General features: G+C 48.0%; 1 protein-coding gene across 1 annotated transcript in view; it reads left to right on the top strand.

Annotated features, from left to right (window-relative positions):
• The window catches only part of PRKCH (protein kinase C eta), a 121,684-nt gene extending 95,093 nt beyond the window's left edge, over positions 1-26,591 (top strand). Inside the window, exons 11-14 of the mRNA XM_040601381.1 lie at positions 4,354-4,492; positions 5,446-5,634; positions 23,810-23,953; positions 25,439-26,591. Of these exons, the coding sequence (XP_040457315.1) occupies positions 4,354-4,492; positions 5,446-5,634; positions 23,810-23,953; positions 25,439-25,585 (619 nt within the window). The 3' untranslated portion in view covers positions 25,586-26,591. The remainder of the gene's footprint in view (positions 1-4,353; positions 4,493-5,445; positions 5,635-23,809; positions 23,954-25,438) is intronic.
• Positions 26,592-27,099: the final 508 nt, after the last annotated feature.

The raw sequence follows: 27,099 nt of genomic DNA, 5'->3' as shown, positions 1-27,099 counted from the left end.
ACCAAAATTACTCATTTAACTAATTCCAGGTTTGGGGATTTTATTTTTAATTGTGTATTTTTTAAAAACATTTGGCTGGAGTTTTACATTAGTCACACCTACATTTGTGGCTAGCTCTCACTGCTCTGTACCTACATCTTTCATAACTAAATGATTTGCATTGAGATGGGAACATCAGGCTTTTATGAGCTTTAAACTGGACCTTTGGGATTTCCAAATCTGGGAGAACCTTAAACTGAGGCAGTAAGCCAGTTTCTGCCACCCCTGCTCCTGCAAAGAAGATCCTTACTACATGTACAGCCCTTACAACACAGGGTGGTAAAACCAAAAGAAAAAAAAACCAACCCAAAACTTTATCCTTTCTAATATAGTTTCTACATCACGAGTGAGATGATCGGAGTAGAGCGAGTGGCAGGTAATGTGTGTTGCACCTATTCACTGGCAAAACTCCCTGGTGTAGGGAAATTGCATTTGACGGATTCTTCAGAAAAGGACTGGGTCATCTGCAATTGTAATTTTGGAGTTTTTTATGCATGGTAAACTCAAGCAGCAGATGTGTACAGAACACGTCTTCCAGCAAGTGACGCTGAAGCAGTTCATTTTGTCATTTCTTCTGGGTCTAGACTAAAGCGAAGCCGTTAAGCCGATGTGCCATAACTGCCTGTGAGGACAAAGGCTGCTTTTCTGAGTCAGGATGAAGCCTGTTTTCCAGTGGAGGTTTGCCAGTGAAAAGCAGAACCTCAGCCGGACCTTAGAAACGCAGCCTCAGAAAACCTCTCCACCATTATTGCTTCATCGAAATGCTAAAAATATTGAATGGAAAATGCAAGTATTAAGGAAATGAGGTAGATTTGGGCTCTCTGAGCTGGATGACTTCCAGTTTCATCAGCTTCCCAGAATCCTTGCTGCGAAGATGAAGAGCTCCTTGTAAATCTCAGAAACCTGTCAGTGTTTTTCCTCTCATGTGGCCGTGCTGGTTCACGGCGTGCGATGTGTGGGGAGACCTGTCAACGTTGGGCAGGGAGCACAGAGCTTGCAACTTCTGGGATCGCTTGAGATAAATGCTCAAACATGAGACCAAACCACAACTTTCCTGAGGATTATCTTATGGGGAAGCCGGAGAGAGCAGGCTCTAGAGGAGCCACGTGGCTGAGCCTGGCACCGCTGGTCCCTGAGACCTACTCAAGAGGGGTGTGTGGGGCCATCTTCTGTGGCCATGCCAAGTGAAGAGCATTGAGAAGTCTTCTTTGGTCGTGGGATGTCCTCTTCTAAAACGATCTGCCTGTAGCCAGAGCTCAGCAGAAGACACTCATTTTTCCCCTTCTGAGAATCAGAAATGGCTACTAAGACATGTGGGCAAAGGCTTGTCCTGGAAGGACTTTAGGCGAGCACAGTGAGAGGTATTGAAAATAGAAAACGCAAGTTTGGGATTTTGCGTTGCTGCACAGAAGTCAGGAGAAGCCAGTATCCCAACTGCAGGAGGAGACAACAGGCGCTCTTAACGGGTTTAACATGCAATGTAGAGAATCCAAAGTGGTGGAGGTTTGCTTTGTGTGGTTAAAACTGTACTCACCCAGCGAGAGGCGAACAGTTTAGATTTAATGCCGATTACATCTGTAGAGGCTCTCTGGGAGGACGCAGCAAGCGCAGGGCTCTTGCACCTGCAGAAGCTCCTGCCATCTTGGTGCTGTAGCGAGCGCGGTGCGTTACACAGCTAGCAGGGACCTGGGGCTTTCTGCAGCACGGCCTGCGGGGCAGGGGCTGGGAAGTGGCGGAGCCTGGCCTCGGGTCTGCCGAGCTGGCCCTGCCTCGTGGCTGTGTCCTCCCAGTGTTCCTCAGGCTCTCCGTGAGGGACTGTAACCTGCTCACCCAATGTATGCGACTGAGGTTCTGCTAGCTCGGATATAAGGAAAGTGTATTTTGAGATCTTCCCAAAGCATGCCAGGACACGGCAGATGTTTCAGGGATTGGGGGAGGTTTGCATAGGGGATCTCCAAGCAAGTTCACCAAAATTCCCCTTCCAGTTGCAACTTCAGGGGCAGCCCCCAACAGTCAGGGCCGCCCAGGACCAAAGAGGTGTTTGCTGCATTTAAAACTGAACCGAGAATAAACTGAACATTTCAACCACATCATTACAGATTCTTGGAAACAAGGCCTGCCTTCATGCTTGGAGGGCTTCCCTGTGCTGCCAGGAACCACAGGGAAGAGCAACAGGAGCTTTGGCTGTAAACTGCTGCTGAAGGTGTACTGTCATGGGCGGGCACGTACAATACCTCTCACTGTGCTCGCCTAAAGTCTTTCCAGGACAAGCCTTTGCCCACATGTCTTAGTAGCCATTTCTGATTCTCAGAAGGGGAAAAATGAGTGTCTTCTGCTGAGCGTCCCACCCAGAGCAAACACTGCAGCATAAGACAGTCATGGGCATTGTCCTCAGCATCCAGATTTCACTGGCCACCAGGTAGCCGGTGGGCCTGCTGGGAAGGGCAGCGTCATTGCAGGGGGCTTTTTGCTGACTTGTGTTGCCGTGCCGTGTCGAAGGGAGAGGATGTATGATCTTGTGATAAAGATCTGGAGCTGGAATTCAGGAAGCTGGTGTTCAGTCTTGGCTCTGGGAGACATGGGCAAATTGCTTAACCTCTGCCCCGCGCTTTCCCATCTGTTCAAGTGAGGCTATTAATACTTCTTCTTATCTCTTTGGGACGGAATATGGCTCTGATTGTCTAGCACAATGTGTCATTGATCTTTCCACTGCAACACTGAGGTTGAGGGAGAGCTGTCTCAAGCGCCAGAGAGGGTGCTGGTGCTGACTGTAGAAATGCCAATGCACAACAGAGCAATCGACCCCCTAATTTTCACTTCAAGATCATAGATGGAGGATGAACAGGATCGAGCTGGATTCAGATTTCAGCTCACCCATACATTTTCATACTGATACGTAGGTGTCATCACCCGTGTTTACCACCCTCCCCATTGCTCCCCCTTCCTGGGGAAATAGATGTCCAATCACTGGGCAAGACGGATCAAGTTCCAGCAGGGATTTCAAGGAGGGACCCTGAGACCCTCAAATATATTTAGTTATTTGATCCTTATCTGGGCATCAGAATGACTTTGGCAGTGGCTTTGCACAGGCTTGTAAGATGTCCTCCATCTCAGAAAACTGGTGATGGTCACACTTCCCTGCCTTGGAGCTGCTGTGAGGGCTCTGTGCAGCTCTTGGGCCAATACCTGAGACAGTTAAAAAAATGACCTGTGTGACCTGTTTGTACTGCACAGAGCTCCTGTCAGAGCTCCTTTCCTCTGTCTGTGACGGTGCCTAGAGCTTGTCTGGCAGCTGAAGAGAGCTGTTGTGTATTTTTAGGAAGGCACTGCCTAAGTCTGCAGATGACCCCGTGCTTGCTGGTCATGTTCCTGACAGTGCTTCTGACCGTGGGCTATTCCCTCAGGCAATCTCAAGGTCAGGCAGGCTGATAAGCTTTGTTAGGGCGCTCTCATTTCGGCAGCTCTGCTTTTGGTGAGGAGTTCCTAGGCTGTTAGAGGTGACGTATTGGAAAATGTGCCTTTCTGCAGCTTGCTGGGCTGCAGGTCTCTTGTGACAGTGACAAGGAGGTCTCCACCCTGATAAGCACTACGGGGGGTGTTCATTTCTTGCATTAGTGCAGTCCTGCTGGAATCAATATATCTGAGGGGACTCTTCAACACTTTGCATTGTGACGGAGGTATCCCCTGCTGGCCAGAGATGCCCCCTGCCCGTGTGGTGTGGTGTCAGCAGGGAATTTCTTTTCTTTACAGCTTGGGTAACGCTCCAGGTGGGGTCTGTCAGCCAGGTTTGCCCTGATACAGGGAAGCCTGGCACTTAACCCCCCACCTCAGGAGGAGAGGGGACCTGCTGCCTCTCTGAAGAGACCTTGCACGCCTCCTCAGCTTCAGCTGTGCACTCCCAGCGTGGCGCTTTGCTGAATCAGAGCATGTCCTATACGGTGCGTTTTGCTGCATCATAACATCATTACGCAATTTGACAGCTCTGGCAACCTCTGCTCTAGTGAGTCCCAGAGCTAAATGAGCAGGAGCTCTGCCAGCCAGGCTTGCGGTGTGTTTGGAAAGCCATGTGGGCGAACTTGTATAGCACCTGCCCATATTAACTGCAGTTCAGCAGGACGTCTGTTCCTCCCTCCCTTTTGTAAGAGACGAAGCAAAAGAAAACCCCTCCTGCGTGACTTCTGTTTATTATTTTTTTTTATGATGATTAGGCTTGTCCAGTTTACAGGTTAAGCTTCTGAGGCCTGGGATGCTGCCTCCATTTGTGTTGGGGCTGCTCCAAGCATGTAGTGACTTGATGAATGCTTCTTGTTGCAGGGACTTGAAGCTGGATAACGTGCTGCTGGATCATGAGGGTCACTGCAAGCTGGCAGACTTTGGAATGTGCAAAGAGGGCATTCACAATGGCATTACCACAGCCACCTTCTGCGGTACACCGGACTACATCGCTCCAGAGGTATAGGAAACCTGGCTTTGGCCAGGAAAACTTGGTTACAATATGAAAAGCTTAGGTTAGCTTTTTTTTTTTTTTAGGTTAGCACGTGTACTTTCTGGTGTCATCAGCTACACTTTGAGTGCCAGGTGCAAGATTTCCTCCTAGATGTATGCTTGTGTTATCAGTCCCTTGTGCAAGCAAAGCACGAGGAAACTTCAGGCTGCTGTAGGCACTGAGATAAGCCTGTATTTTTCTTTAGGACATGTGAGGTGAAAAATTGAGGCACAGCTGCAAAAATCTTGAGACACACATGCAGATAATGGCCCAGTCTGATTTGAAAGGAGATTGAATTCGCCCGTATTTCCCAGTTCCTTTTTCTCCCCTCTCCCGTTGCCTGTCATTCCCCAATCTCACTACAAAATTAATAAACACCTCTTTAATTAACAGCTGCCCTCCAGATGCTGCTAGATGTTCTGACAGGGTTTCGGATTCTTCTTCAACACAATTGAATTTTTGTCTGTGGTTGGTGTTTGTCCCTTTCTCACACACTCACACTTCTTCCCCTCTCCAGCTGAAAGCCTTGCTGTTACAGCCAGGTAAGCATTTTCTTCCCAGGCGCAAGGAAGAGGTGATGTCAACCCGCACACATGGCTGCTCTGCTGCTTCTGAGGCTCAGACAGTTTTGCTGGAGTGCCTCTTCTCCTCCTGCTAAGCCCTAGCATCGTTTCCCAGGTGACCCTGTGAGCAGTTAAGCTAGTTCAACCCTTACTTAATGTATCTGATGTACTTTTGTGCTGCTCTGGGGGTTCCCAGCTTGAGATCACCTATATGTTCCTGGACATACAGCCGGCCTAGCAGAGCACACTGTTAGGGCATAGCGAGAACTTCTGTGGTAGTATTTCCAAATACTTTTTCCTCCCCTGCTCAGTTTAAGAAGCTTCGAGGCTGATATTTCTTTCCCATCCCTCCTTCAGATCCTGCAGGAGATGCTGTATGGCCCTGACGTGGACTGGTGGGCCATGGGTGTGCTGCTGTACGAGATGCTGTGTGGCCATGCGCCCTTTGAGGCAGAGAATGAGGACGACCTCTTCGAGGCCATTCTGAATGATGAAGTTGTCTATCCGACATGGCTCCAGCAGGATGCAGTGGCAATCCTCAAAGCAGTGAGTTCCTTTGACTATTTGTGTGCTTTCTGTCCTGGCTTTCTTCAGCCTGAATCCAACAAAAGAATACAGAGTTGGAGTGTGGGTACTCAGAAATTGTGGTTATCATGACCCTGACCCTTTTCTTATCTTGGACTGAAGGGTAAATAAAAAACCCAAACAAATAAAGCCCTGACACACTTAAGTGTATTTGCATAGTTATGTCCTTTATACGGTTCAGCAGCCAACTTGGCAAGCAAAGTGTGTGCGTGTCTGTGTGTCTGGGCATTCCCCTGCTGACTTAATGATTTACAACATATGGTCATCTTCCAGAACAGAAGCAGCAGGTACACACAGTATTTAATCAGTAGTGACCATATGATTTCCATGCGACTGGAGTTGCAAAGAAGTGAAGTCTTCATGATAATCCTTTGTGCTGACTGTTGGTAATGTCATCCATCCCCAGGGATTGCTGTCTGCCTGAATATGAAGACAGGTTTTTGATTTTTGCATGTTTGGGAGAAAAAAAGTGGGGCTGTACAGCAAACAGTTTGAGGAGAGCTGTTGCTGGTTGCACTTAGTCCTAGTTCTACCAGGAGCTCTCTTATCGATGTGCCTCACATCTTTGCCTGTGACACGGGACTGAAGCTTTTTAAGATTTCAGGTTGCGCATGTAAAAACAGTGCCTAGTTCACTGGAACTGCCTGCCTTTACTGTAATGAATCAAAAGGTGATTAAATGACAAGGGTATTAACCTACAAATCAGGAGACCTAACCGGGCTGTTCTGCTACTGACTTCTTCCTGCCTCCCTGATCAAATCACTTAATATCTCTAAGCTCCCTGTGGAGGGAGAAGGGTCAGAGTATTCCCTTTCCTTGCAAAAGCACTGTGAACAAAGATGCGTTTAAGACTGGGTACTACTAAATATTTGGTAATAGAGGGTCTAAGAAATAGCTGGGTAAGGTAGTAATTCGGAGTAACTTGTGGAGCGCTGACCCAGAGAAATGGGGTGATGAATGATGGGACCATTTAAAGGAAGGAGAGTTTGTTTCCATCAGACCTTCAGTAGCAAGAATCTGGGAGTTTTCTACTGAAAGGTTTCTGTTGTATATGAACTGAGCAACTACTTTCTGTAGCTGAAAATGCATGTAATAAATTCCACAGAAATCAACCGAGAATAAAATCCACTTCTTGAAGAGGTGCAAGGGGTTGTGCTTTGAAATCACAGGTTGAACTCAGGAGTGATAGTTTGTCATGCTGAAGGCCGTCTTGGGTTTTGGAAATAACCTGCAACATGTTTAAAAGAAAAAAATAAAGTTCAGACCCATTGCAGCTTCTGGAGCAGCGTTCATGTTGGATTGGGACTCTTGAATGCCTGAGCCAGTTCCTCTTCTGCGGTGACAAGTAATAGCAGTGGATTTGTTACAGGTATCTTAGAGATGGAGGTAAAATGTGATCAGATAGATGCGCATCGTAGCAGAAGCTTCAGGGTATAATAAAATATGATTTGTGGTTTAGCCTCTTGATGAAACGCTTATTTTCTTAATTCTGATAGGAACCTCGTAGAAACAGCCAGCACAAGCCGCAGTCACCCCAGGCTGCTGTAGCTCACGTTCAGAGCCCGACTTTCAACAGCGGGTCCCTTCTGTGATTAACAGGCAGGCAGCATGATGGGAGGCACTGGAGAAAGGGCCAGAATCGAGGAGGGAGCTAAGAATTTAAAGAGAGATCAGCTGAGTGTCTCCAAAACTGCACAGTCAACTTAACAGTTGCTGGCTACTTGCCTGAAAAAGGTTTCCTCTCCAGCCACTCCGCTTGTCTGCTGTATCCTGTGTTGCTGGTGAAACCCACAGTAAAGCAGAACTGCCTCCCTGAAACACCCTTATTACTTGAGAGAAGCGCTGCGCTATGTCTGCTTTTGGAAAAAGGCTGAAATTTAGGGCATTAACCAGGAGCCTTGTGATTTGACTAGTGAGAATTTGCAATTGAAATTTTTAATGGACCTTCAGTTCTTCAGTGTTTCTGTTCCCTGGGTGCCTGCTGCCTGGAGGTGACTTTTGCATCTGGTTTTACACCACTGACGCTAGCTGGCTAGAGCCTGAATTTCTGCAACTTCACAGTGGCTGCCTTTGGCATCAAGAGCTGCTTGCTAGAAGAGCTCCTCATTTCCTTCTCTCTTTCTTATGCTGAGCTTTTAGAGGCATCAGAGCATGTTGGCTTTAACGGGAAGGAAACATCCTGTCATGAGATTGTCTGGGGTTCTACATTTAAATGTAAACACCCCACGCGCTTTGATTTCTTTTGGATGATGACAGATGTGATCACTACTGAGGTATTACGTTTGCAGTATACTGATAAAGTTTGATCAGTGTTTTTAGGTGTGACACAGAGTGGTGAACCTGGCTTTTTTGTTCCCTTGTGGCTTTTTTATGAAGGAAGATGGTAGATTTTCTAGCTGCTAAATATGTAGATACTTTTTTCTCACAGACTTCTGATGCTAATATGAGTTCTCTTAGATACAGAATTATTACTATGTGAGCATCTCTTCTAACTGCTACTGTGTTTACCTCCAACAAGGTGTGAACTTGAGCTCCCTGATTTACAGCTGTGACAGTGGTTTCTAACCCATGACATTAAGAGCTCTGGAAAATCAGAACACTCAACTACTGCAGTAGCATAAATGATTGTAAGTAATTACATGGCATGGGAAGCCTATGGAAGACCAGGGAATTAAACCTGAGGTCTCTTGTATTGTGGGCTAAGGCCTTAATAGCCTTAATAAATGGATTATCCCCTCACTAAAAGTTCTGGCCTCTAACCTTGAACAGGACTAGTGAGAATTTGCTTAGTCTTGAGTGGTACAAACCTCTGAAGCAAAAATGAAATTCTTCTGCCAGGAAGATGCAATTAGGTGTAGGTGTTTAGGGATGCTCTACAAATGGATATGTCTAGGTTTAGAAAGCACTTGATCTGTTTGCTTTCATGAAGAGCTTCATTGTAAACAAGGATAACAGGTTTTAGGACCCATTTCACAGATGCTGTTATTTTGTTTTGCTTTTGTTTACCATACTTGTGCTTTACCAATTTCCCCCCATCAGAAACCACCTGATTTCTGAAGGTTGCATCCAGTTCATCTTTGCAGTTTCCTGGTAATAACCCAAATACATCCTTAGGACCTCATTTAGGTCACTGGGTATTCCTGGTGTCTTTTTGAGCACTGCTACCAAGGAAAACAAACCCAACCATGATGGCCTGGGACATTGTTTAGAACTGAAAGTAGAAATACTTGTGCTCTAGAAAAAGAAGGTTTTATCTATTTCACTTTTTAATGTTTGGGCTTGTTGCTGGGTTGTTTTTTTTTTCCTCAATATTTTTCCTCAAGAGCTGGGGGAAGAGTAGGGCAGAGCTGAATCAGTGTAAATCACCAGGGTTTTGCTGGAGTCAGTACTCCCAGAGAAGGGAAGTAGAAAACCTCACTCAGGTACCCTGGCCTGTCTGTGTCACTGGGCAATCTAGGTATTGATGGTTCAAGTCAGGCAGAGAGGACTCCAACTGTCTCCCCTGCTTGTGTGAGCAAGTCAAACTGGGCAAGGATGTTCTCGTGAGAGTAAAAAAAGTGCAGAAAAGGAGAATTACTGCTGAATGGATTCAGACCACTTCAGCTCATTCAAAACATAAGTTTTGCTTTGATTTTGATTCCCCCCAAAAAGATTTCTCCATAGCCCAACCTGAATGCATTCTCAAGGAGTTTATGCCAGTGGAGGTATTGTTTGCGTCTGTAAAAGAAAGTCTTTCAAATATTCTTTGCCATCAGCTGACAGAGTAGTCACCAGTGTGTGTGGTGATGAAGAGACTGTGAAAGGGAAACTTTGTGAGCACGCATAGGCCAGAGACTGCCGCACCGTATCTTTTACAGTGGGAGTGCAGCCGGAGATTGCTTTGTTACAGCATGTTGTTGATGTTCTGAGTTTATAAATTGTTGCTAGCAAAAAGGGCTTGAGCGAAGAGGATGGCTTTCCTGGCAGGCAGAGGCTTTGGGCCTCAGCTGAGTGAACTGCAAAGCGAAATACAATCCTTTTGTTTCCCATAAGCGGGTGGTATTTTGGCAGCATGTTTCGCTCACTTCATGTATGACTTTCTCAAATGTGATTCGGTCACACTGTCTTGCTCACAGTCAGGCTTCGCTGGAGGGGAGAATGAAGGCACACAGTGAAAATCAGGTCTCAAAAGTCAATGGCGTAATGGGAAGCAAATTCACAGGGAAAGCTGCAGGGATTTTCCTTTCCAAGCCTGGTTTCAGATGAGGAGAAAAGGGCTAAGCCTGTTGCGTCGCTCCATGGACTGATGGTCTGGAGCAGCAATGGTTGGCCCAAAGGCTTGGAAACTCGGATGAACGATTGCAGCTTTTCACTCTCAGAGCCAGGTAACAGCAGGGATAGAAAGAAGCATCTCCCTGGGGAAGTGTTAGCGTTGCTGTGCCTCCTGCACCCTGGGTTTCTGAACTCCTGTCACAGCCGAGTCTGCTGAAGCGAGGGTGTCTCAGTGTTTGTGTGCCAGCCTCCAGTCTCAATGTGAGCTCTGAAACACTTCTGGCCTAGCTGAACTCCTCCTTCCAAAAGCAAAGCTTCGGCAGCCTTGTCTGTAGCTGTATATTTTGGGGACACAAATGAAACTAAAGCTTGTTCTCTCTCCAGCTGGCTAAAAACGTGCATTTTGAAGAAAATACTACTGGAAATAAGAGATGGGGCAAAACTGGTTATGCCCCATTCCAGGTGTTTTTTGTGTGACAAATAAACACCAGGCAAGAAAAGAGGAAGGTGCAGAGCAAACTGGCTGTGATTTTAGCAGCCTGTGCTCTCCCCAGTGCAGGTGGGACAGCTTGGAGGAAGCTTGGTGGATTAGTGCGAGGAGCAAGAGGGCTTGAAAGATGAGGGAGCTCAGCTGAGGCCAAACATAGAATCGCAGATTCATGTAGGTGGGAAAAGACCTTTTAAGACTGTCGAGCCCAACCATTACCCTAATACTGCCAAGCCCACCCCTAAACCATGTCCCCAAGTACCACATCTACACATCTTGTTTAAATACTTCCAGGGGTGGTGACTGAACCACCTCCCTGGGCAGCCTGTTCCAGTGCTTGACGGCCCTTTTGGTGACCCGTATTTCAGAGGAGAATGACGCCAGCCATACAGTACCGAGGATGCAAATAAAAACTTTTATCTGTTTTTCTCGAGAACGATAGCCTGGAAGTGATACTAACTCAGAAGGCCAGTACTTTGGTTTAGTGAACTCTGCTGCTTTGTGTCACTGAGTTCACCTCCCCCACTCCGGATACCCTGACACTATCTGTACCCCAACAGCACCACTAAAGTCTTAATATGTTCAACCCCCTCCACCCCCTCTTCCTCCTTTAGACTTCGCTCTTGCAGACTTGCTTAAGGTCTGGTTAACATCAAGTGGGAATTAGTGCTTCTGACTCAGCCCCAGCAATAGTGATGCTCTGTTGGGTCGGCAGGAGCCAGGTCCTGCTCTGACAGCCTGTTCTACGGACTCATTTTTGGTTGTTGGAGCACAAGGTGAGGGAGTGAGAATTTCCTTCCCAGCTTCTGCCAGCAGCCTGTAGGGAGTTTGCGTGGTTCTCGGGAACAGGTGGAGGGGGAATGGTTAAATGTGCCACAGTTTAAATCCCCTTTGCCTCCAGACAGCCTTGAAGCTCGATCAAGAAGTCAAAAAAACCCTGATCTAGAAAGAAAAAGCCTCTTCCCATTCCTGTCAGCCCACGTCACAACTGATACCCAGAAACTAGAACTTTTTAGTTAGTTCCTTAGTTTTTTTGCCTTGCTTGTACAGCAAGCATACACAGCAATGTTCAACGCTGAGGGCTCACCGGTGGTGGAACCGACCCCTTTGCTGGGAGGCAGCACACATGTGCTTTTCTGGAGAGCAAGAAGGGGGCTCAGGAATGTTGCAGTGCAGACAGCGCTTCAGCAGGAGAGAGGTATGGGGGCCCTTCCCCAGCAGCTCAGCCAGTTTTCATCTTGTTATTTAAAAAAGCCACTCAAAACTTTCTACAGAAGTTTGTCATTCCTTTGCTGCCCAGAGGAGTGAATAGGAGGCTGCCTGAGGTCCCTCAGTCACTCCAGTAACCATCACACACAGGAGACTTCCCCACGAGGTACTATAATTAGTAGTGTATTGCTCCACCAGCAGTTTTTCTGGAGTTGATGGAGGGAAGCCTGTGGATATTATTTCAAAATGTGGCCAAATTCTACCTTAAAACAAGAGGTTAAGTTAGGGAATGGTGGTGGTAAGTTGTAGAAATGCTTTTTGTATCCGTATGCATACACAGAAATAAGTAGCAGTTAGGAAAATGCGTGTGTGTGTATGTTATGGTTTCTTCTTCCCTAAATTTGCAGACGATACTAGATGAGAAAAAAAAGTAAAGTTGAAGGGTACCCTCCTCTGCCCCTCCTTCTGGTGAACATGATCAGTCTTTCCCATTGTTTCTCAGGAATTCTAAGTGATGGCTCCTAATGTGAGATAAATTTGATTAGAGTGTGTGTGTTAGTTACATCCAGGGCTCCCTGGGGAGCACAGGGTTTGGGGGGATTATTTCTTGCCTGGTCAGAGCATGGGGCAGCCCAGTCTGGCTGGGTGCAGGGTGACAGCTCCAGCAGAGCCCTGGCTGACTCCGGCGGTGCTGCATGCCCTTACCACCGTGACTGCCAAACCCTCTGTCAGGAACCCTCCTGTGCGTGCTGCAGCTTATCTTTGGAAAGGCTTTCCGGGTGGTGAGGGCTCTGTGCTGAACCAGGCTGGTGCCACCGCTGAAAGCAACTTGAAAATGCCGTTATGAGTAGAGGACGCAGAGAGCCAGGGTTTTTACAGCAGAAAGAGGCAGATTTTTTAACGTAGTCAAAGTGAGCGGTCTGCTGTGACAGGAGTGGAGGGGAAAGGCAGGTTTTGGGCTGCTGACAAGGATGTCTAAGTTCAGGAGAGATGTGGATGGTCCAAGCTGCTGACTTGCCGCAGCTGCTCACCCTTAACGTCAGCACAGAGGGTGAGGTCTTCTGAACTTTGGAGGAGTTTATTCTCTTCATACGCTGCACTCGCTTGGGGCCCAACACCCCTGGGTACTGGGAGGTCAGAACGGGCTGTCATCAGCTCACATACCACGGTGGGTGTCTGCATCCTCCCTGCATGCTGCAGCAGGCAGCGCATGACTCAATACCTGGGCTGTGCTTTGCTTGGCACATCCAAGCACAATACGTATGTGCTTCCTCCTGCCTTCGTGCCTCACCTTTTCCCCGAGTCCTGGGCAGTCAGTTTGACCACTGTGTGAGCCAGACCAAACCCCTGTGTTTGTGCTTTCCAGTCCTCTCCTGAACACTTACGAGGTGTGAAATGAGGCTACGTTTACGTCCCTGTGCATGAGACGTGTATCTCTCCTTCATACTTGCATCCTACAGATCTGAGCCAGGTTCTCTCTCTCCAACAGGCAGAAAAAGGCAGATAATCTGTTTCACATGCAGTGCTGGAATAGCCAGAATGAACTTGTTTCTGAATGAACCAGATGCCAGGAGTATTTTTTTAGACAAAGATTAAAAGGAAAAGGAACAATACAATGGTGGACCCACTGAAATCAAAGAGGGAACTAGATGAGCTCATTGCTTTATCCTCGGAGCTGAGGAGCATGCTAACAAAGGCAGATAGATATTAAAAATGCCTTCAAATATGCCAATAAATCATTCTCCTTGGCACCTCTTCAGAGTTGGCAGGCTCCATAAATCCTCTTGCACAGTTTGATTGAGCTTTTGCTGTCAGAGTGAGGCCGATGTATAAATCTCTCTGTGAAGCTCTTTGCTGGATCTGTGTACACATTTTTCCTTTGTTTTTTAGACATGCTTTCATCTTGCATTTCCTGGTTGGCTCCAAAGCCTCTGCTGCAAAAGCAGGACACCGGAGCCTGTCGTTTCCCAGCAGGGAAGGAGGTCTGCAGTTTCAAGTGATCTCTCATCTGGCCCATTTTTGCCATGAACATACACTGTGGTGAAGTGGCGAGGCTATGCTCCACCACAGATTGCAGCCTTACCTCTTTTGCCTGAGCTTGCGTATCCATCTCTGTAACATGCTGTCTCCTACTCTTTGCCTCCTAATGCTCAAACAACAAATAGCTTTCCCCGGCGATTTTATTCTGTTCTGCAGATTGATCACACCTTTTTCTGAAGCGCTCCTCTTCCCCAAAGTAGTACTCCCGTGCTTCTGAATAATTCACCATGAAAGAAAGCTAAAGCCATCTCCAGCCAAGGCTAAATTCATCCCGAGGTCTTTTACCTTTCCCTTTCCAATAGGCTGAAATTAGCTTCGTGTTTAAGTCCGCAGTGTGCAGGCTCAGATGTGCCTCATAAGAAAAGCTCCTAACCCAGCCTATTGTACTGCCAGGTGTGACTCAGCCTCCTCTTTCCTGCCAGGAATGCGAAGAAAAGCGAAGGAGCTTTCACTGTGCTGACTTTGTCTTCCTGCTCTTCTTTTTCTGCTCGCTCCTAGGTGCTTGGGAAGGAGTGATTCCCGTGGCCGAGCTCAAGACTCGTGGCCTGGGCTCCCTTCTCAGCTCTGCCACAGTTAAACAGTGCGATTATAGCCCCTCACAGGAGTTTTGGTGAAGTCTGTTAAAATCCAGCCTTAGGGGAAGGCCCAAGGATTCCCTTGAGAACCTGGGAATGATCACTGGATGACGGGACCAGCTCTTGCTGTGCAGCCCCCGGTGGAGGGGGCGAGTCCATCTAACTGGGAGGTCCCAGCACCGCTATGGGGGTAACAAATCTCTTGAGTGCCCAAGCTGTTCAGGGCTGTAGGTATTACTCGTCCTTCCAGCTTTGAACTTTCTGACCTGCTGTGTCTTTTCAGGAGCCTTAAAATTAAAAGAATCAAAATATGACCAAGACAACAAAAAAGCTCCTTTGAAGTATTTTCCTGTGATTTTTTCCCCCCCTTAATTGGCCTTTACAGGTTTGTGAGGGGCACTTTAGTCCCCTTTGTACTTGACCCTATGTAAATAGGCCACCCAGGGCTGTGTAATAGATTCCCAGTTCCTCTTGACAAGACTATCGGAAAAGGATTAATTGTTCTTCCAGGCAACCCCAGGGAGATTTTACCGCTGCTTAAAATGAGAGTGGGATCATGCCCCCAGTCTGTTAACAAGTGCAATGCTCATTCTCCTTCCATGTTTATGTTACTTTGATTGATGTATTGATTTAGTAATTGACCTCCATATCCCCATGTTGTACCTATAGTCCAATTGGGGTAATTTAAAAACAGCAGCCAGAGCTTGATACTGTCTGAGCAGCCTGTGCAGCTGGTGACCCACGTGGGAACTGGGGTTGTTTCATCAGTTCTGAAAACACAGATTTCTGGAGTGAAATCTTGACCAAAACTTATGTTAAATATTCCATACATCTAATGACTAAAGTTAATTTCTGTTTATTATTAATTATTACAGGAGTACTAAAGGCAGGAGTGTCGAAAATCACTACCTATCATCAGAAACCAATATGCACTTGATACTTGTGGCCTTTTCATTTTGCATTAGTGTTGATGAGTTATTTGCTGATGAGTGGGGAGAGGTGGGAAAACAGGTAGATTTCATCACAGCAAGGAAATTTGAGTTATTCAGACAGCATTTAATTCCCATATGTTGGGCCACATTCTCTCCTGGTGATAGTCAGCAAAGTTACATCAGTTTACACTACTAGGAGATTTGGAGCCAGATGTGTCTGTCCCGCATGTGAGTTGCCCTGTCTACCTTGGTTTATTTTCCTTTTCTCTCTTGCTCAGCACGGTGTGCAATACAGTTAGTCCTTGTTTCCTCGAGCTTTGGCTGGGCAGCGTTGAGCAGCCATGTCTGCACTAGGGGAAAGTGAGATCAAACTTAACCTGCCTAATATCCACTGCACTGACATTTTGTCCTTCCTGCCTGCGGGTGGCACATGAAGTGTGTGACCGCTGTCATGCTTTTAGTTACAGTCTTCTGGCTTTTAGAAGCAGGATGAAGACTGTTTCTTACCTCCCTTCCCATTCCTTTTTTATCTGGAAAAGAAAATAAAGGAGATATCTCTCTCTCTTCTCCACCCCACACCCCCCCCCCCCCCCCCCCCCCCCCCCTCCCTGAGATGCTTTCAGGGCAGTCTTGTACTTCTGAGCCCTGGCACTGCACTCACTGGAGCTTCTCTGCAACGAAGGATTTCACCTGTTCACCGTTTTCTGTAGCCAGAACCCCAGCATGAGGGTGGAAGCATCCTGTGCATGTGTGAGTCGCATTCTGGCTCAGCACCAAGATGAATTGCATTGGTACAATCGGGGCTTCTAGCAATCTATCCTGCTGTGTGCAGGGTAGGAAGCCAAAACGCCTCGTGGCCTCTAATGGCTGCAGAGCAAATCACAGTTTAAAACAGAGGTAGCATTCGGGAGAGCCACAGTGACTCCAAGTCCTGTTCTCAGCAGCACAATCTTCATTGAAGCTCAGTAGGACTTGGGCTCCCCAGTGCCTGGCTCACACCCACAGCCAAATTGCTGCGGTTTAAGTTACCAGGCACCAGCTGAGCCGCCCTCAGTGTGAGGACTTCCATGGGAGAGCTCTCCAGCCACCCTGCTCCCAGGGCCGTGGAGCTTCTGCTGACACCATTTAGTGAAATCAGGCTGTGCCAATTCCCTTGCTCCCCATAACCCCCTTGTGTATTATTGCTCTCGTACGGGGACGTGAGGCATGCGTGGGAGCATCACCCCAGCAGGGCTGTGATGGAGAGTGATGGGAGCCTTGCCTAAGAGAGCAAAAGACAAGACTGGCTCAATATGAGCAACGTTTTATTTTAAAAAAAAAGAAAGAAGGCAGAAAAAAAGTCTTTCTGCTATGCTAATGCCTACTGGCTTCCAGTCATTAAAAATAATGCATTAAGAGATGGAGCCATAGAGCCATCCTTCTTCTCCTTTGTTTAGGGTGGATGAAGGCTAATGAAACCGCAGACTGCGGGTTTGTTTGCCTTACATAATAGGCGGCCAAACTCTTTTCGGCACTGCAGCATTCAGTCGAGAGATTCATGGAGAGAAACCTTAATTAAAGTAATTACTCTATTTATATAATGATTCCCTTTTGTCTGAGATCAAATAGATCTTTGAGAAATCTTATTTCCTTTCGAGTTAATTTCTGCCCTGTTAGTTTAGCTCATGAATCTTAATGAAGGCGACCATGTTGGGTATCTCCTGATCTTCCCGCTCTCCCTCATTACTACAGGGGAGACTTCAGGGCGATCATCTCCTGTGCTGCTGCTGCTTTTCACTTTGGTAGTGACACGGGAGAAACACCAACAGGCAGGAAATGTTAATACCATGAACAGGGAGATCTTGCTTTCCTTTAATGGTTTGGGCTTGACTCTTGCATTTGTACAGTCCTGAACAAGGTTCCTCTGAGGCATGTGGTGTGGTGGAGAGGTGAGGCTGAGGGTCTGCCATTGTATCCGTGACGGGCTGCCCTTGGGCTCCTGGCAAGATAAAGTGATGAATTTCTCTGGGTCTCTGTTCCCTGCCTGTAAGATGGGGGATACCCTCCACCCCTGCTTTGCGCTTGCATTTGAAAGATGAGCTGCCCTGGGGCACAGGCTTTCTCTTCCAAGGTAAATGCACCCTGCCCAGGGCAGTGGAGTCCTGACGAGAGCTGGTGCATCTCAGACTTACTTTAATACAAGAAATAACGATTTCTTCCTTGTCCAGAGGGCTGACAGTGTGAAGGGAGTGACTGAGCAGAAAGCCGTATTCCTCTTCCTGAAGTGCATTACTTCTGTGAAAGGGTCTGGGTTCCTTGGTGTTTCCTAGAATGTGGCACAATTTGTCATAATCTAGTCACTATGATATTACTCATGAAATTAATTATTCTGATGCAAGTAGCACGTACATGAGTTAGGTAAAACCTGTCAGGGATTCCCAGTATTGAGAAAGGGAACTTGCAGATTTGAGGACATTAATGCTTGGAAGCATCTGCTTTCTATGCAAACATCTTTTCACTGACTTGCAGGCCGTTAGACTGATTTGCAAAGTCAGCCTCTTGAGACAGAAGTTGCAACACTGCACCTAAACAGTGCTGAAGAAGTCCAGTACAGCCTTGTTCAGCAGACTGGGAGAACTGGATCCCTTCCCAGCATGGTCTGAGCCATGTAGTGGGTGAAAGGGAGGACCAGTGCGGGTCCTCTGCTCTCCCCTCACCTGCTCATGGGCTGAGTTCCTGGGGCTGACGCAGACTTTTCCTCATGGTTGGCACTGCTATGTCTGCATTTTTTCCTGGTAACTTCACAGGCCCTCCGTGGACTAATCTCCAGCTTTTAATTTCTTGTCACGGCTTGCTGCATTCTCTTTCAGTAAATGTTTTCAAACGATCTCGTGAAGTCATGTTTTTGGCTCATTCCAGCTGCTGGTTTTGGCTGCGATGCTGCGGAGAGGGTTAGCTGAGGTCAGCAAGAGCCTTGCTCAAGTTTGCTGCTCGGCCAGCTGGTGTAGCCCAAAGGGACGCAGCCCGAGGAAGCTCCCAAGAGGCTCTACACCGGGAACAGGATAATTCCCCACGGTTGGATTTGATCACAGAGCCAGGGCTTGATGGCCAGGTTCAGGTTTAAGGTTGATAGTCTTGCTGTTGGTTTTGCTGGGAGTCATCATGGATTTTGGCGATTACATGTTTCTTTTTGCTTAGGAATCTCTGGCTTGCCTTGTTGTTAGTGTTGAATGTTTTTTTCTCTGTGTTTCTTCACTGAGCTCTGTGTGCCAGAGGCTGAGATTCATGCTAGAGTCTGGATTATCGTGCAAAATTAGAGCTACTTAATAAACATCAGGAGATGACATTTTGCCACAAAAAAACTTCTTACTGAACATCTTCTCTCATCACCCCTGAAAACATTGGAGGGTTGTACTTGGAAGGACATTTAGCGCTATCTAGCCTGTGAAGCAAGAGTCAAACTGTGGCTTCCCATGGATGCCAGGAACAGCCAACGCTTTTTAAGACATTTCCCAACTGCTTCTGAATGCAGCTGAAGGGTTCAGGTGAAATATTAGCTGCACTTCTGAAAACATTTCCCCAGCTCAGCCTGCATGTGTGCGGAGGGCAGCGTCTGTGTGCTCTGGGCACTCAGCTTACCCCTTCTGCTGCAGGAGTGCCTCTTACAGGGCCAGAGATGTGGGTATAGGCTCCAGCTACTTACCTCAGAGATGAAGGCTGAACTTCTAATTAAGTTCCTCAGATATCCATTTTCTTTGTTTGCTTTGCTAAAAGTGCCATTGGATAGCAGAGGAGTACGAGATGGGCCATCAGATGCCACCCTTTTGCAGCAGAGAAATGTCTGCCCTGCCTAAGGCAGAGAGAGAATCACAGAATCCCACAGTGGTCGGGGTTGGAAGGGACCTCTGGAGGTCACCCAGCCCAACCCCCTGCTAAAGCAGGGTCACCTACAGCAGGCTGCACAGAGCCATCTCCAGTTGGGTTTTGAATGTCTCCAGAGGAGACCCCACAGCCTCTCTGGGCAGCCTGTGCCAGTACTCGGTTACCCTCAAGGTAAAGAAGTTCTTCCTCATATTCAGGTGGAACTTCTTGTGTTGCAGTTTGTGCCCGTTGCCCCTTGTCCTGTCGCTGGGCACCGCTGGAAAGAGCCCGGCCCCGTCCTCTTGGCACCAGCCCTTCAGGTATTTGCATACAGCGCTAAGGTCCCCTCTCAGTCTTCTCTTCTCCAGGCCAAGCAGCCCCAGCTCTCTCAGCCTTTCCTCAGAAGGGAGATGCTCCAGTGCCCTCATCATCTTCATAGCCCTCCGCTGGAACCTCTCCAGTAGTTCTCTTGTCTCTCTTGACCTGGGGAGCCCAGAACTGAACACAGCACTCCAGATGTGGCCTCACCAGGGCAGAGCACAGGGGGAGGACAACCTCCCCCGACCTGCTGGCCACGTGTCTCCTAATACACCCCAGGATCCCATTGCTATTCTTGGCCACCCAGGCACACTTCTGGCTCATGGGCAGCTTGCTGTCCACCAGAACCCTCAGGGCCTTCTCTGCAGAGCTGCCTTCCAGCAGCTCAGCCCCAGCCTGTGCTGGTGCCTGGGGCTGTTCCTCCTGGCCTTTGTTGGGCTTTGTTAGGTTCCTCTCCAGCCTGTCCAGGTCTTGCTGAATGGCAACACCCTTGTGGTGTATCAGCTGCTCCTCCCAGTTCTGTGTCACCAGCAAACCTGCTAGGGGACACGCCATCCCTTCATCCAGATCACTGATGAAAGAGTTGCACAGGGCTGGACCCAGCGCTGACCCCTGGGGAACACAGCTAGCTACAGGCTCCAGCGAGACTCTGCGCCGCTGATCACAACCCTCTGAGCTCTGCCATTCATCCAGTTCTCTGCCATTCTCCAGAGAGAAAGAGAAGGATTCATGGGCTTTTGAGCCTTTGAGAGGTCATTGTAGTCTTTTGTTTTTTCCTGACATACTGGACAACACAAACTAAAACTTCATCCATTTCTTTGTGAGTGCAATAATTTCTGGTCAATTCAAATAGTGTTTGAGAGGGTTAGTTACTCATTTCAGTGGAAACTGGCTTCTAAAATTTCATCCTTTAATTCTACCTGCCTTACTGCAAGAGGTATATAACTGTTCCAGTGCAAAACAGCCATACTGGCTCTGTTGGAGCCACTGCTGGCACGCCTGCTTTTCAGCCCAATTGCTAAATAAAGCCTGGAGCCACTTCCCAGAGGAAACATCCCGCCTTCACCAGGCTGTGATGGACCTGCCGCCTCCAGAATTCATCAGGAGATTTGGTGTAAGGGAGGAGCAGCAATGGCCAGTCTCATGTTGTCTGTCACAACCCCCGGGTGCGGAGGCATGTGCACATCTGTGGGCAGAGTAACGTGCCGTGGTGCTGAGGGAGTCTGGAATACAGGACCGTGTTTCACGTACCGCATGATGCCGTTCAAAGGTGACAGTTTTGGGGCTGGTTCCCATGCACGGATGCAATTGAGAGGTCTCAGCACAGCGTACCACATGTGTATCGGGGTTTCAGTCAACGGTAAGGACCGACTGGTCTTCAAAATTATATTGTACCCTTTTGCTGAAGCAGACTAGGTGTGTTTGCCTGCCATGGAAGGGGGCCTCTTCACGTTGCCTTGGTACTGTTTGCAGAGTGTGTGACTTATATTCGCTTTCAAGGTCCTGCTGTCTGGGGAACAAGCTTAGAGAAATGTGTCCGGGGAGGTTTGTGGTGCTGGTGGTCCCTCCAGCCCTGGATACCCTCCTGCTTCAAAGCCCGATTTTGACAGAGCACGAGAGGCAGCAGCACAGAGCTCCTGCCTGCCAGCTGGGGAAGGTGCTGGCTGATGGGCGTCCCGTCCCGTAGGGCAGCGCGCCCCTGTCAGAGGCAAGGATTAATTTGGAGGGGGGTTGGGGCAGCCCGGCATCGCTCGCAGCAGCTGGGCAGGGGACGTGCTCCAGCAGCGGGTGAAGCTGAAGCCTTTCCTCTCCTCCTGCCTCCTGTGGGCGCCTGGCGCAGGGTAGGGGGTGCCCGGAGTTACCCCGCTGAGCTTTCTGAGGCCGCGGGCCCGGCGCTCACATGGGAGCTGGCTGCTTGAATTTGAACAGTCATTTTGGTTTGAGTGTTACATTTTACCTCTTCAGAGCTCAAAACGCCCCACCTCAAGGAATGGCCCTTGCCTAATCCTCATTGTCCGAACAAAAAAAGGTGTTTTAAGCAGCCAGGAATGCATTTACGTTGGCTCTCGGCTTGTTGCATCGGATGCCTTCGCTTGGTGCAATTTTGGCATCGTGTGGAATAAAGCAAGCAAATAGGAATGTAAACACACTTTTATATCCCAGGGCTCTGAACTGGTCTGGGAATGGGCGGTCCGGTTTGTGTCTTGGTCTTATATGGTAGAGCATGAATGGGAACCTAAGCAAAGCATGTTACCGGCCCTTTTGAGAGATTATTTGTTTTCTTTTTTTTTTTTTTTTTTTTTTCCTCTCTCTCCACATTTAGCAGAAGCTTCCTGGTATAATGGAGGCAGCGGTAGGTCAGGAGCTGGCAGACATGGGAATTATTCCCAGCTCTTCTCTCTTTTTTGTCTTGTCTTTTTGGACTGTTTTGGCCTCTACCACTCTCAGCACCAGCAAGCTCTGATCTTGTTTGAGCTTTCTAGGTGTTCCAGCAATGCAAATAAAAGCTGGTGAGGTGCAGATATCCATCTGTGGGGACAAAGAAGCTGGGCAAGGAATTTCTAGAGGAAAACAGGGCTGCCAGGAGATTTCTGGCCTGTTTTGCAAACCAAAGAAGTTGAGTTCAAGACTTGCAAAGGCTTGTCTGAACCAGGGCTCAGATTTTGGCTTGACCCATTTCTTGTTTGGAAACCAAGCTGTTGTCTGGGGATCAGTAGCCCACAGAAATTTTGGGGCAGAGTCTCTTGAGAAACAAATTGTGTTGGGGTTCTGCTGGTAGAAAGGGAGAAGAACAGGTTGAAGGGGTTGGGAAGACAGTGAAGTTGTGCTTGTCCTCGGGCCTGCCCCTGGAAATGCTGCAGGACTGAGGGCTGAAGAGTCCCGAGAAGCATGGGAAGACCCCAGCTGCATAGAGCCACCTCAGCTTTGCTCCTCTCCTGGGGACTGATCTTACAAATCTGGATGCACTCGGCAGCTCTTTCTGCTGATGTTTTGGGTGGAATGGCAGAAAACAGTTCTGCTATAGGGAATCCTGTGGCAGCACACATGCTCAAAAGGCTCAGGAGGTCAGGCTGGAGCTGGGGTTTTTGGGCTCATGTCAGCAGAGTCTGGTGTCCTGCAAGGTCTCAGCTGCTGATGCCCCATCTGCTTTGGCTCTGAAGCCCCCTCAGGACAGGGTACTGGGGAGACTTCTAAAATAAATCTGGCAGCTTTCTGTCTTCTCCTTGTCTTCTCTCTAGGCAGGGAATGACTAGGCCTTTTATCCACTCGTCCTAGGAGAATTTGTACCTTCTGAAAAGCTCCTACAGTCAGAATGAAGTTGGTCTCCCGCTGTACCTCCCCGTCTTTTCACTTCGCCATCGCTGAGATGCAGCAGACTCGGTCATTTCTGAAACAGTGACCGATTGTCTGGTTTGGCTGGTTCAGCTATTTGCTAAACATAATGCTCTTTCATCTTCGAGGAAATCGTCTGGACACCTCCGCTTACTTTATGCTGCTGTTTCAATAGGCAAATAAAAGCGGCTGTTTTCCCAGTTTAAACATAACCTGATTTCTCTAATGAATTAGAAATACTTGAGGGGAGGGGAGAGATTGTTTTTTACTGATTTTTTTCAAGAACTATAATCCTAAATTAACAAGCCAACTAGCTGTTTTCCTGCCTGGCAAAAGGATCCCCCTCCTCCCCCAGTATTTCCCTTCTCCTTAAGAAATATCCACAGCATTCACATGTCATCTTTCTTGTCGGGATGTAAAGGGCACCCTCCGGGACCCTCTCGTGCTGTGTGCATGATGTACGGCTTTTCTCGTTGCTGCCAGGCAAAGGCAAATCAGGGCACTTTGGCTGAGGTTGGAGATTTCTTTTCAGTGGTAGCAGAGTAAAAACGTTACATAAAAGAAATCCTCTTTTAGCGTTTCAGTGTCGAGAGAGGAGACAGTCACCTGCCTGCTCTCATCTGCTCAGCGTCTGGGGGACTCCAGAAGCCAGTGCCTTGCTCATTTTCCTCTCTGTTTCCCGAGATGACAGGAAGGAAAGCGTAGGCTTCTGGCTGCGCTTCAGCAGGCTGAGGTTTAGGAAAAAGACGCAGCTCAGGGCCGACTCCAGTCCAAAACCTGGCTGGCTGGTGAGCAGCGTTTGAGAGCAAGCTTGTATTCTTGAAAAATTAATACAGAAATAAATAACCACCAAAACCACCGTGCAACATTTATAATGTTGCAAATGATGCAATTCAACTTTCTTTTCTTATTGTGGTAACCAAGGATTTACCAAAAGAAAAAGGACCAAGGAGAAATACACCCCAACTTCTTCCTCTAGAGAGTGAGTCAAGTTCCTTGCATGCGGTTCCAGTACAATGAAACCGAGAAGTCTGGCCAGCTACTGGGTTCAACAGGAAAGCTGAGGACAAGCTTTTGTGCAACTGCTAATAGGTCCCTCTTCTGTGGCCCTGCCGGATGGGAGAAAACAAACAGCCCTTTTTGTTTTGCAGTTCATGACAAAGAACCCCAACATGCGGCTGGGCAGCCTGGGGCTGGGCGGCGAGAGTGCGATTCTGCGGCACCCCTACTTCAAAGATCTGGACTGGGACCTGCTGAACCAGCGTCAGATGGAGCCACCATTCAGGCCTCGAATTGTACGTGGGAAGGAGGGGTGGGGGAAAGGGATTCCTGTTGTTTGGGGTTTTTTTCTTTTCTGGGCAATGTTAGCAGGTTTATTCCTGTGAGAAAGGAAAGGAGGTGAAGGAAGGGCAGCCTCGGCACAAAAGCCCTGGCCCAGGAGCCGGGAGGTGAGGTCTCTGGCCTTGGCTTGGCTGCTGGTTGGCCACCTGACGTTGTACAGGTCACCTTTTTTTCCCCTCCGTGCTGGATTTGCAGAGGCAGCTCAGCCAAAAGATGTAGATTTGTAAAAGCAACTGCAGCACATCAGGCACCTAGCTACCCTTTGCCTTGCCCCAAATACAAAACAGGGTAAGTAATCCTCATCCTGCACACTCCACCTAGCCCTTCACAACTAGGCTCTCTCTCTTCTCTCTGTACAGCACCCAGCACAGTAGTCCCTGCTCAGGCCACTGTCAGCTGGGTGGTTCAGACGGCTGACAGGCAGCAGAGGACACAATGCTGCCCCTTTTCTCAGTGTCGCCACACAGCTCTAAGGATGCTTTGTGATAGAAGAGTGCTGCTCTCCATGGACAGCCTTCCCAAGGTTGTCTCTGTGGCTTCATTGCCTTTGGAAATTGTTGTCTGGAGAGGCTTTGTCTCACGCTGCTCCTGCTGAGGTCACTCTGCAAGCTCTTAGTGGCGACCGTCAACCCAGTCCTGCTCCATGAAGATCACTGGGTGCAGGATCAGGCATTTGGGTGAGCTGTGGCAGCTCAAGATCAGGCTTTTGCGTTGTTTCTTGGCCTCAGTCAAAGGCTAAGGGAGCCTCCTCAGTCCACCATGAGCTGGATAGTATCTGGGAACATTAGACTTCAGTGTCAATGAAACGTCTTGTTTTGGATGCAGGGAAAACACACGCCTTGTCAAAATGTGCCACGAGCCCCGTTCGTGTGTGTGCATTGTAAACCGTCCCACTTTGTGGCACGCAGGAATCCAGCACCAGGACACAAGCCATTTGTCTTCCCACGGCCCAGTAATTCATTATTGTGCAAATGTAATGGCCTGCACATAGAGGAGTGTATCCCCCCCACTTCCCAAAGCCCAGCTGAGACACTCTGCAGATAAGAAGGGACTGTGTGGAGTCAGCTAATTGGAAACAAGACGGATAACTGCTTCAAATGGCTGGGTCCGTGCTGCAGCTTGAAGAAGGGAACTGATTTATGTGCCCTGCCCTGCCATGTCTGGGCAGGCAACCCATCCGAGGTGATGTCAGTTAAATCAGTGAGACGTTTCCCTGTCAGGAGCCTGCAGAGGCTCTAAAAGGCTTTGCCCTGTAAGAGGCTCTGTGGGAGCGCTCAGCTGCACCACTCCAGCCCCAGGAAAAGCTTTCAGCAAGTTCAGCCTGGGTTATGGAGGTGGTGGTTCATTCCACTCAGGACTAGATTAAAGATGCAGAGTAAGGATCAAGCAGATGATACATACTTCTGACATCTCTTTCCTTTGTCTTTTCTATTTGACAGAAATCCAAAGATGATGTGAGCAACTTTGATCCAGATTTTATAAAAGAGGAGCCCATTCTGACTCCCATTGAAGAAGGAATTCTTCCAATGATAAACCAAGATGAATTTAGAAACTTTTCATTCACAAGCCCAGAACTGCAGGAATAGCTACGGCTCTGGGAAAGGGCTGCTGAGAGGACTGGGGGGAAATGAAATGAAAACTACGTTTACCAGAAATTTCATTCTCGAGGAATAACAGTGCACTGACTTTACATGATACAGCAGCACCACTTTCAGCATTACCTTAATGTGAAATTGAAACCTTCTCGTGTTTGTAGGATTTATGCAGCTCTTGGATCAAATATTGACAGGGGTTGTTCAAACATGATATTGTAAATAGCTGATGCAGACAGAGAATTGAATGCTGAGCTGGTCAGCTCAGCCTGAATGTCACCGCTTGCAGTGGATTCAAGGAGTAGGCATGAGCATGAAACAAGTGTCTTGCAGCTCTGAGCCAAACAGACTTGTTACAGTTCTAATTGTTTGCAAGACTATTTGGAGGAGTCCCAGCACTGTCCAGTGTTTTGGCGTTGTGATCCAGCATCACATGGCCTGACTGAACCAGATGTTCCTACTGATTTTACCTGTTCCTGCAGTATTTATTTCTTTCTGAAGGACAAATGGCTCTCTTTGCCACTGTTTGGGTTTCCATGTGAAATATTTCATTGTGCTGACTAGCAGAAGGAAAAAAAACAAATGCCCTGTGCCCCGCACAGATTCTTCCAAATCAAAGGGAGGTCACGTGCTCGTAGTGTTTTACCGTTTGTGCGATATGAAAAGTTTTAGTGTTTGCATTCTGTGAAATGCCTTTTTACATCATGCATCTTCAATGCTCCTTTCTTTGCCTCTCAGCTGTTTTCAACTATAACGTAACTTGTAAAACCTTACTGTTTATTTAGACCCTTTCTATTTAATTATGCTATACAGAGCCCCTTTTGTGGGTATAGTGCCTAATTAAAATTTTGATCCAAAGTGGTAGCGCTTAAATTATTTGTAGCATTATTGCAATGGGAGCCATAGGGCTGGCAGACTGCTTGAAAGCAGAGTTGTCAGCCAACAGGTGACACAAAAAGACAGCTTTCTGCCATGAGAACAATAAACATTATCTAAGAAACAGGATGACTTTGGTTTGATTTAAGGGCTTATTACTCACAGGGCACTTCTTATCAGTTGCAGCCTCAAGCCTCGGCCACAGGCAGACTGAGACAGTTTTTCAGCGCAGTTTGCAGAAACCAGATGCTCTAGGAGATGGTTCTGTGCTTTCCCTGCTCTTCTGGAAGTTGGATGATTTTTCTGTAGCTCTCGGCATACCTTTGCACTCCTTGTTGGGGATGAAGCTGTATGTCAGGATTAGTGGCTCTTTCTTGGGCAGCTATGAATTACTGGAGAAGGAGAAGGGTTTCTAATCTCTTGCAAAGCTGATCATCTTTGTGTAAAGCTAGTCATATGCTTTAACTTGAGAGAAGGGTGAGGTGCAGCAGAGAGGGATGCTTCTGCACAGGCCACTGCAACTGTGGAGGTGACACAGGGGAGCAGAAGCCTTTGTCAAGGAGATTGCACAGGTACAACCCCCCATTACAGTACCGAGCCACCAGTGTGTATGTGCTCCCCTGCTGTGACAC

Source organism: Falco naumanni, chromosome 7 (assembly GCF_017639655.2).
Source record: "Falco naumanni isolate bFalNau1 chromosome 7, bFalNau1.pat, whole genome shotgun sequence".
NCBI classification, from domain to species: domain Eukaryota; kingdom Metazoa; phylum Chordata; class Aves; order Falconiformes; family Falconidae; genus Falco; species Falco naumanni.
This window is presented reverse-complemented; position numbering and strand designations above follow the sequence as displayed.